The sequence below is a fragment of the Octopus sinensis genome, linkage group LG4 (assembly GCF_006345805.1).
Source record: "Octopus sinensis linkage group LG4, ASM634580v1, whole genome shotgun sequence".
Taxonomy (NCBI): domain Eukaryota; kingdom Metazoa; phylum Mollusca; class Cephalopoda; order Octopoda; family Octopodidae; genus Octopus; species Octopus sinensis.
In genome coordinates this window covers 9,724,926-9,736,617 of record NC_043000.1, presented here as the reverse complement: position 1 = coordinate 9,736,617, position 11,692 = coordinate 9,724,926, and the positions used below count along the sequence as shown (strand labels likewise).

Here is an 11,692-nt window from a genome sequence, read left to right as displayed (position 1 = left end):
GCGCATCTGTTTCCAGGGAAAGCTGACCTCGGTGAGATTTGTGCTGAGAGCGCAACAAGTTGAAACGAATACCACAAGATAATTAATCCGTCGCTTTAACGATTCAATCACTTCACCGCCTGTTCGGCAAGCTATCAATCCTGAAAGGATGAACGGCACGATTAGACGGAAGATAAATATTATACGAAAGATAAACAGCAAGATGATAACGTTAAACTGTGTAACTAAATATCCCAAATATTTTATGCTGATCTGAACCGTTTCTGTGATGGTCTAATGTTTAAGATTTAGCTACTCTCTCAACGAGGAAAAGAAAACGCTCAAAGAAGGAAAGCTAATAGTTCTAGACGTATTGTTCAAATCTACTGAAGCTTAAATAATATAAAGACAAAATTTCTCAAAATGAAGTACCTGATTAATAAAGAGCATAGGTGACTAAACTCTGGCGTGGATTACCGAAAAGTTTTTCAGTATCAAACATTGTAAGAACAAGTGTTGGAAACAAGATGAAATAAATTAAGTGGAAGAGCTACGAAACACGTGAATATGATACACAATGATAAATGAAATACTAGCGCCTTAGATACTCTAGAGCAGGGGTCTCCAAAGTACGGCCCGCGGGCCGGATTCGGCCCGCCAAGGTTTTTAATCCGGCCCGCCGAGCTGTCCTCCAAAATTATAAAACAAATGTCGAAAAGCAAGCCTTGCCGAAATCATACAATAACAAATATACTTTACACCCCTTTTAATACGTTTGACAAATATAGTACAGCAAATAGACGCAAGACGACGCTAATTGATTTGCCATCAATTAATGTCTTTAAATTGCGCCGGCGAATTAAAAATTTATACACTAAACTTTAGTGTAAATATAGGTTCTTTTCCACTCCCCCCGTTTTAACTGACCCATCAGAACCACCATAAAATGAATTAACTTCGCTATGGAGCTACCTATCATTCATCTTAGATAATAGGCGATTGTCAGTGAGATGGATGGTGCTGCTTACAATGAAGCAGAGATTCAATTTCTAGCTTTATTGATGTCGCAGAAAAGTCAACCTATTCCGTCAACTGTCGAGAGAGCAGATACGACAAGTATGACGTTAATAAAAGTCCCGTGCCTAGTATAATAAAAGAAGACAAATATCGATTTATCGATGTTACCTACATCTCACGAGCGATGAATAGAGAGGGTTGAGCCTGACGTTGTGTGGTGGTTTCTAATCCTGGTGCAGTCGCCAATCAGCGTGGAGTAAAGTTCGATGCGCATTCCGTCAGTCAGCACAGACTTGGCGTTTTCGTTGTGCACAAGTGTGAGTCATTTGTCGTCGTCGCTGCCGAAGTGAATGCACGTATCGAGTGACCTGTGAATATTGTTTTTACTTGTTTCGTCCTTTTACATATATCGTCGAGCAAAATCTGTCGACCCATGGTAAAAATGTTAGCTCAAGGAAGAAAACGAAAAATCGACTCTGAGTGTAGAGTTTTTAAGGAACAATGGAACATAGACTATTTTGTCATAGAGTCAAACAACAAGGCACTATGCGTTATATGCACCGACACAATTGCAGTACTTAAAGAGTACAACATTCGGAGACATTATGAAAAAAAGCATTCATCACAGTACTACCAATTCATTGGACAGCTACGTAAAGAGAAATTTGACAAATTAAAGAAGAATTTATCATCAATACAGTTTGTTTTCAAGAAGAAGGCTGTAGAAAAAGAGAGAGCAACAAGAGCAAGCTTCCATGTTGCTAACCTTTTGGCGAAGAAAGGTAAGCCATTTACAGATGGTGAACTTATTAAAAAGTGCTTGAATGAGGTAGCTAAGGAAATGTGTCCAGAAAACGTAGATTTATTTTCCGCAATTAGTCTTTCTGCGAACACTGTTGCTCGTAGGGTTGAACATATTGAAAGAAATATTAAATCACAGCTAAAAGACAAAGCCAGCAAGTTTGTATGCTTTTCTGTTGCACTTGATGAGTCAATTGATGTATCAGACACATCCCAATTGTTATTGTTCATCAGAGGAATAAATGCCAATTTTGAGATTACTGAGGAACTTGTATCTGTGCACAGCATGCATGGAACAACAACAGGCATAGATATTTTTAGAGAAGTGGAAAAGTCAGTGGCTGAGTATAATTTGGAATGGAAAAAACTAAAATGCATAACAACAGATGGTGGCAGAAATATGTGTGGAACCAAAAAGGGCTTAGTTGGGCAAATTAACAAAGTAATTGAGAATTCCGGTGGATTGAAACCTTTGATATTGCATTGTATTCTTCATCAGCAAGCACTGTGTGGAAAGCATCTTGATTTATCATCTGTATTAGATCCTGTGATTTCCACTGTTAACTACATAAGATCTCATGGACTCAAACATCGCCAATTTCGTGATTTCTTGGAGGAAATGAATGCTGAGTTTCCAGACCTACCTTACTATACTTCAGTAAGATGGCTTAGCTATGGAAAAATTCTGGCTAGATTTTTTGAGCTTCGAACTGAAATTGAAATATTTTTAAATGAGAAAAACCATTCACAGGTGTTGCTCAAAGACAGTGAATGGCTCTGGAAATTAGCATTTTCAGCCGATTTAACTATGCATCTCAATGATTTCAACCTACGGATACAAGGTGAAACTTCACTCATCTGTGATTTGTACTCAAAGGTGAAAGCTTTTCGTAAGAAATTAATACTATTTGAAAGTCAGTTAACAAGAAGCTGCTTTACTCATTTTTCACGATGTGACAAATATAGACAGGAAGCTGCCACTCCATTTCCAAACTTGTTTGCTCAAGATGTCATTTTAGCTTTGAAACAACAGTTTGAAGAACGTTTTTCTGATCTTGATGCATGTTCTTCAAAACTAAGAATTTTTGAAAATCCATTTAACTCTGTTATTGGAGACTTACCTTCTGAGTTACAAATGGAAGTTATTGATTTGCAATCCAATGACATCCTGAAGGACAAATATAAAGAGGGAAATTTGATTGAATTCTACAAATGCCTTCCATCCGACCAATTTCTTCATTTAAGGAGGTTTGCCTGTGAATTCATTTCAGTTTTTGGCACCACATATTTGTGTGAGAAGACTTTTTCAAAGATGAAATACACAAAATCCTGCTACAGATCACAATTGTCTGATGAACATTTAAATGCATTGCTTGTTATTGGAACCACTCATTTTGAACCTCAGTTGGACAAAATTTTGTCAGAAATGAAACAATTTCATGTTTCCCCTATTGATCAAAGTTAAAAAAAACATGTTAATTGTTACTGATATTATATACATTGTGATTATGTACTGAATAAATAACCTTTTTTAATTATTAATTCACTATTTATTTATATTATTTTGGTAAAATAAATAATTTAGAACCTTGGCCCCCGTAGCTTTAAAAATTCAGCAATGTGGCCCTCCGCTGGAAAACTTTGGAGACCCCTGCTCTAGAGTAAAGAATAGCATTTAATCTGACAAATGTTAACGTAGCAATATTCTATAAATCGAATTAGCTGCCAAATATTTGTTATATGAAAATAAGTCTAACCGATTTACTTAAGCTATATGTAATAGTGAGTATTAAATATTAAATAGAGTCTTTGTGGGTAGTTGAACGTGGTACTCGGTCGCTGAGGAAAACCAAAAACAGGTTAGAAACTAGCCCGCCTTATCCCTTGCTTCCCAACCACATGGATTCCGGGTTCAGTCCTACTGCGTGACACCTTTAGGTAAAGTGTTTTCTGTTATAGCCTCGGGCCATCCAACGCATTGTGAGTGGATTTGGTAGGCGTATGCGTATGTGTATGTATGTATGTATGTATGTATGTATGTATGTATGTATGTATGTATGTATGTATGTATGTGTTCCTTTCTGTTGGCGTGTTTACGTTCCCGTAACTTAACAGTAGAAGACATAGACTTTGAAGATATTTTTGTTTTTTTGGTGCAACAACAGAGGAACAAAGAAGATTGACTCGCCCGGACAGTCCATGTCCGTCGCTGAAACAAACGGATGTAAAACGGAGGAAGAACAAGTGGCATATGGGCACATACGCCAAAAGTACAGTAATTGAAAAGAAAATTACAGCAGAGAAATATTCGGAACACATTAAAAGAATAATAATTGACAGAGAAAGATATGGGAAACTAAAGGAGCTGTTTGGAAGTAATATAAACCCTTTGGGTGTTGAGATAGAACTTGACGAATTACTATCAGTCGTGAAGTACAGCCCTTGGTGAACTGTTAAAAAAAGTAAGTAAAAATTTTTTATAAAGTATAGACTTTAAAAAAATGATGCTAAAGGAGAAAAAAAAGAGAAAAAGAAAAACTTTTAAGATTGTATGATTTAACAGTTAAATGGTACTGCTTGAGGGTAGGGCTCAATGCAGCCATTTCATCATTTATTTTTATTATTTTTAATACATCTCGCATTTTCATTCGCTTTATGTTTTTGTCCCCACTGTGATGTTCTGTCTGTCCTTGTGATGTTCTGTCTGTCCTTGTGCTGTCCCCTCTGTGTTATGGACGAAGTGCCAAATAAAGAATCATTGTGCTGGTAGCAGTTCACTATGAGCCTTTGATAGAGCGTTGGGTCTCGTGTAATAATAATATTGATAATAATAGTGCGTCGTGTATATACTTTCTTCGCGCCTGCATCGTAAATTATATATCCAACATACAAGGATATAAAACAAATAATATTGAAAAGAGGCGTAATAGGAATGAATTTTGCAGACGGACTGAACTTCATGAAATGATATCAGAAAGGATAAGAAATTATTGTTTGCTTGACAAGTTCTAGTCCACTGTTGCTCATTGCTAAATAAAATAATGGATTGAACATATTGGTACGAGCTCAGAGGTTTGAAGAGAGGATTAAATTATCGATCACTGTTCATAAATTATTACTGACGACATTACAACGTTGAAATGTAACGTGAATCTCGTCTGCCATTTTGATTTCAGTATTAGAGCAAAGAACTAAATACTACAGGGTATTCAGTACATTGTCTATTTGTTTCTATTATTTAATATTATTCTTGCTTGCTGGGTTGCATAATTATGATATTCACTGAAAACATACATGTAGTCATACATACATGCATATGCAAAACTTGGCATATAAATACATATGCACATGTCTAGACATGCAGCTATATGTATGAGTATACTTACATAAAACAAAACATATAGATCTCCATATGCAGAAACTCCAAATACTTGCACATATGCACATAAATATGCACAAATACCATGTTGGTGTTGTTGAAATTCCATTGAAAGAGCCTTGGATCTAGGTCAGAAACTAGCTGTTTCTCCATTGGCAAAAAATCTATAAAGATTAAACTGAATAATAACATACGCGCATACATGTATATATGTGTGAGTGTGTGTATGTGTGTGTATATTGTATGTATTTATGTATGTATGTATATATATATGTATGTATGCATGTATGTATGTATGTATGTATGTATGTATGTATGTGTGTGTGTGTATGTATGTATGTATGTATGCATGTATGTATGTATGTATGTATGTATGTATGTATGTATGTATGTATGTATGCATGTATGTATGTATGCATGTATGTGTGTGTGTGGATGTATGTATGTATATATGTATGTATATATAAAGATAATATATTTTATTCCTTTCATTTCTTCAGTAACGCAAAAAAAATGTTAATTCTTGGCAAGACGATTCTCTCTCTCTCTCTCTCTCTCTCTCTCTCTCTCTCTCTCTCTCTCTCTCTCTCTTACCACAGAGAACAACCAATCAGCTGAGAGAATATACTGATACAAAAAATTCTAACCGAAGAGCTGTTTATCTTCATAAAATGTCATATCCGGTGAATTAATTCTCGCCTGAAAAATCGCCCGTTGAATTTTTAGTCCTGGTTTATCACAACGCCAACAAAATGCATGTATCATTTCTTGACTTCCAGTAGCAGAGAGCCGTCACCATAATTTTCATACTAGCTTTCTGATGAGCGCCGCGATTGAGTATTGCTCTAACTCGTGTGCGAAACATTGGTATAATCGACTTAAATGTGGTTATAATACAGTGTAGAATATATATTGATATACACAATCTGATGAGAAATATACGAGTGTCTGTTTATTTTGACTTATGGATGACTATATACTTATTAGATAACTATATACCTATGTACGTACTCATCATGCATATATCATATACAAGATGGCGGCGAGCTGGCAGAAACGTTAGCGCGCCGGGCGAAATGCTTAGTGGTATTTCGTCTGCCATTACGTTCTGAGTTCAAATTCCGCCGAGGTCGACTTTGCCTTTCCTCCTTTCGGGGTCGATAAATAAAGTACCAGTTACGCACTGGGGTCGATGTAAATGACTTAATACCTTTTTCTGTCCTTGCTTGTTCCCTCTATGTTTAGCCCCTTGGGGGCAGTAAAGAAATAACTATCCTATACAAATACATACGCATCGTTCGAAGCTCTAACTCTCTGTTACTCTCTTTTACACTTTTACTTGTTTCAGTCATTTGACTGCGGCCATGCTGGAGCACCGCCTTTAGTCGAGCAAATCGACCCGGGGCTTATTCTTTGCAAGCCCAGTACTTATTCTATCGGTCTCTTTTGCCGAACCGCTAAGTGACGGGGACGTAAACACACCAGCATCGGTTGTCAAGCAATGGTAGGGGGACAAACACAGACACACAAACACACACATACATATATACGACAGGCTTCTTTCAGTTTCCGTCTACCAAATCCACTCACAAGGCATTGGTCGGCCCGGGGCTATAGCAGAAGACACTTGCCCAAGATGCCACGCAGTGGGACTGAACCCGGAACCATGTGGTTGGTTAGCAAGCTACTTACCACACAGCCACTCTTTTTAAAATTTCTAGATGCTGCTGTTTACGCGGCCTTGTCTACATATAAATATACATATATATATATATATATATATATGGTTATCCGTAATAATGAAGGGTGAAATTAATTAATTTGGAATAATTATCAATTACACCAAGTAGTCTTCGGCATGTAAAAGCCTCATTTGAGGAAAATTTAAGTAATACTAAGCAATAAGGGTTCAGCAACGAATTGCCTTACCACATACCGAATTTAGAAATAGCAGTCAAAGGGTTATAGCTAGAAGAAATAGCTATAACCCTTTGACTGCTATTTCTAAATTCGGTATGTGGTAAGGCAATTCGTTGCTGAACCCTTATTGCTTAGTATTACTTTATATATATATATATATATATATATATATATTATATATATATATATCATTCAAAGGAATTCCAACACTGTTTTTTGTGTTTTATTTATATTCTTATTATATTAATGTAGGATATAGAATATATAGTATATATAGTAAAATGAAATGAAGTATTGATTGTCCTATTGAATAGATGAAATATTAAGGGACTAGTATACTTTATAGCATTTAAGCAGTCTTCAAGGTCCCAGGTTGTGATAGGAATGTTTCAACCGTGAATATAATATGCACCAGACTTTAATAAAGTTCCATTAAGCTTTGCAGAGTGGTGCCCCAGCGTGGCCCCATTCCAATGACTGAAGCATATATAAGAATAATAGGTAACTTTGTACCGAAATCGAAATTCTATTGTTGTGAAGGTGCCACGAATAATTCCATTGTACAATAAAATAAACCGGCTGTACAATAAAATAGTCAAGACTTGTAATGAATTAACACCACCACAACGCGAGACAGAACTGGTGCAAGGGAGTAAATATCTTTTTTTGGGCAGTCTAAATTTGGCTAACCACCAGGATATGAAAACCAAAACAAAATAGATGCCTGCTTCAATGATTTATTCACCAAATATACTATACTGCGTGGGAAGGATTGAAATTTGAACCGAGACCCTTTTAGATCCCACTCGAATATTCTACTTAATGTGCTAAATGTCAGTGTTACTTCTTGAAAAACAGATAAAACAAAGTGAAGCACAGCTATGTTTCTCAACAAACAGATGCTTGACGGAAGAAGAAATATTTTAGTGTCTAAGATATCAGATTTAACTAAGCTACCTTCCTGTTAATAATAGTTATACATAACTTCATTTATATCACTGACAGTATTTCGGTCTCTGTACAACAAAATATGTGTCTTATTGAAATACATTCCTTCCTTTGTTGGCTTCTTCAATTTATTACTTTTTCGCATAGTTAGACTGTAAGGGAGGACAGCAGCTGTGATGATGTAACACACTTGCAAACTTTCTTAATGGTATTGATGATAGGAATAAAGAGAGGCAACTGAGTAAGTTGGTTATGCATTCCATTATTCGGGATCTTTCCCCTCGTCAATGGAGAATGCCAAACTGATAAAATGAATAATATAACAAAAAGCAAATAATTTTCAGGGTATTCATTTGTTACTGCTGCAGAGTGTTTTCTTATCAGTATACCTACATACATACATACATACATACATACATACATACATACATACATACATACATACATACCATACATACATACATACATCGCTAGCCACTAAACCTTTTTTATTTTCTCTCCCTGTTTATTTCTGTGTTCCTTTCTTTCGAGAGAGCGTAGGTTCGAAACGTAAAAGAATTTCTCACTTCCCGAGCGTTAAACTAATACATCTGTTTGTTGTTTACACACCCGTCTTCGTCTTTTGTTCTTTTGTAAATTCTCACTATATATATGTGTATTATATATATATATATATATATATATATAATATATATATATATATATATATATATATATATATTATATTATATTATATTATATTATATTATATTATATTATATTATATTATATTATATTGGGCGTTCGTTCATAAATTATCTTTACAACTTCCAGAATTTATTACATTGTCTAGATGTGTTGTGTGCAAAAAATAGAGCCCACATAGAAGTGTTCTGATTTTTCTAAAAAAAAAGTTTATTTGTTTGCAAATAAATTCTTCTGAGTTATCCTTGTTTATTTATTCATCTGCTGAGATATATGCTACCGTTATACACCTGTTACTTGGGTTTGTTATTTATGCGTTGTGTGTGTGTGTATGTGTTAATCATACAGTGTATACGAGTTAATCATACTTATTCTGAAGTGTGAATCCCACCACAGGAAAAATAAAGCCACTGAAGGCTCAACTAAATGTCTTGCAACACTTACTTACGTCGCATTACGTTGCGTGTTTATATCTCACTGAGGTTGACAGGATCGTTCATACCGCTAGACTTGATAAAAGAAGTACCAGTAATATAAGATTGAAGCGACTACGCATTTTACCAACTTAATGATCTAGTATCAAAAATGCAAAGCATTATTCCCCTAGAATTTTTTAATATAAACAACTTCATGTATTATATAGTGGACTAGCATATCGCCCGGCGTTGCTCGGGTTTGTAAGGGAAATAACTATAAAGCATTTTTAGAGAGTTATAGCCAAAAAATGGAAAAAAAATTATGGTAAATTTATTTTTTGAGAGTTAAAAAGGTCGAGTTGCGTCCCCCCAGACAGTCTGTGGTTTGTGTTTCTGATTCTCGACCCCGTGTCGAATTTATCGATCTTTTTCAGAACTGGGGGAACTTTTCAAAATTTTCGCTGCGTTAGTTTTGAATTATGACATTGGGCTATGTGTGTGTCAAGTTTCATCAGAATCGGTTGAAAGCCGTGGTCAGGGTGAGGGTACAAGCAAACAGACACACAGAAACACACACAGACAAACTGCCGTTTATATATAGAGAGATATAGTTAAAGATAGTTGATGTTTTATCGAATATTCTTTTATATACGTGGTGGTATCAAAAAGTTCCCGGACTAGTTATGTTTAATAAGATATAAATTATTTATCTAAGCTATATCATCTTCTTACCCTCCATTAGGTATTTGCCGTATTCTGAACGCCTTACTTCCCTGGGCATAGATACATTGAAACACCGACGTCTGGCAGCTGACTTGGCAGACACCCATAAAATTATTAACCATCTTACCAACAATAACTCTGAGCACCTTTTCAAAACTCCACCTGTCTAACACCTGTAGACATGTTTACAAAGTCAGAAAACAGCACAGCTCCCATGACTTTCGGAAACATTTTTTCACGCTAAGAGTTTCTGAGGTATGGAACAAACTGCCAGCATCAGTTGTTAGTTGTCGGAGCACTGCATCCTTCAAAACTTCCACGATTCCTGTGATTCGCCAACACTACACCTGATTTTCTCCCCTCCATACACACGCAAGCATGTATCTGACTCATACACTGCTCACTTTCCAGACATTTGTACATTACTGCATATGCTTTATACGCACTTTTGACAAGTTGTGATGCACCTGAACACTATATACAATAGTTTCATTATTCTTAAATAGTCATCTTACGTAGCAATGCACCGGCCCCAGCGTTCCTGTCACTTATGGAATCCGGCCTGAAAGTAGTTTTCAGTAAGCAAGTCGAGGACCTTCTGTGATTCGCTCTGGATTTTGACAGCGGTGTTAAACGATGACCTTTGAGGTGCATTTTCATCTTGGGGAAGATGGAAGTCCGCAGGTGCTAAATCTGGTGAATAGGGCGGATGTGGAAGCGATACCATGTTGTTTTTTGGCGAGAAACTCACGAGTGAGGAGAGTTCGGTTTGGTGCGTTGACGTATAATTTATTAGGTGAGTAGTTTGAAAGCGTGTCTGTGGCGGGGTTGACAGTGAGAATATAAATATATTGTGGCGGAGTAGTATAGTGAGAATATAAAGATATTGATAAAGCACATGAGATAGCTACACTCTCTTTCTGTTAAAACGTTAAACAAAAATCTTATTTGTCAAACTATGTTCCTACCGTGTTGTCCTTTTTAAGGTTCGTTGTTTTTACACTATATATATGTGTGTGTTTGTGTGCACGGATATGTCTGTAGATGATCAGTGTATACGTGCGCATGTGTGAGTATGTATGCGTGCGTGCGTTTGTACAACGGCTTTTGCAATGTTTACCTCAGCCACTTCTACTTAAAGTAGAAGTCACTTTCTCAAAATGTCCCGCAGTGGGGCCAATCCTAGAACCATAAGATCGTGGGTTGAACTCTTTAGTCTTAAGGTCATTGGTGAATGATTATATATACAGACGACAACAAAATTTTCATCATCATGTTCCGTCACTGACAAGGGACTAAAATTGCCACTGGTTAAATTTCATATTGTAAATACATATTTTATTGATGTTAAATGTGTGGGGAAAAGAAGCAATCATTTCGATTGTATTAGTCATTAGAGGACATACAGACGCTCTCAAGACAACCTTTAAAAAGGGTAACTTAGAGTAGTCTATTTGGGAATATCTTCGTTACGATTGCTCATAGTGGTATTCTGCTGTGAAAGGAGGCAAGCTGGCAGAAACGTTAGCACGTCGGACGAAATGCTTAGCCGTATTTCGTCTGCCGTTACGTTCTGAGTTCAAATTCCGCCGAGGTCGACTTTGCCTTTCATCCTTTCGGGATCGATAAATTAAGTACCAGTTACGCACTGCGGTCGATGTAATCGACTTAATCTATTTGCCTGTCCTTGTTTGTCCCCTCTGTGTTTAGCCCCTTGTGGGTAGTAAAGAAATAGGTATTTAGTCTGCCGCTATGTTCTAAGTTCAAATTCCGCCGAGGTCGACTTTGCCTTTTATCCTTTCGGGGTCGATTAAATAAGTACCAG

At 36.4% G+C, this 11,692-nt stretch overlaps 1 protein-coding gene across 1 annotated transcript; it reads left to right on the top strand.

Annotated features, from left to right (window-relative positions):
- Positions 1–1,837: 1,837 nt before the first annotated feature.
- On the top strand, positions 1,838–3,262 carry LOC115210226 (general transcription factor II-I repeat domain-containing protein 2-like). Its single transcript, XM_029778700.1, has one exon. It carries the CDS (start codon positions 1,838–1,840, stop codon positions 3,260–3,262), a length of 1,425 nt encoding a protein of 474 aa, XP_029634560.1.
- The last annotated feature ends 8,430 nt before the right edge of the window (positions 3,263–11,692 follow it).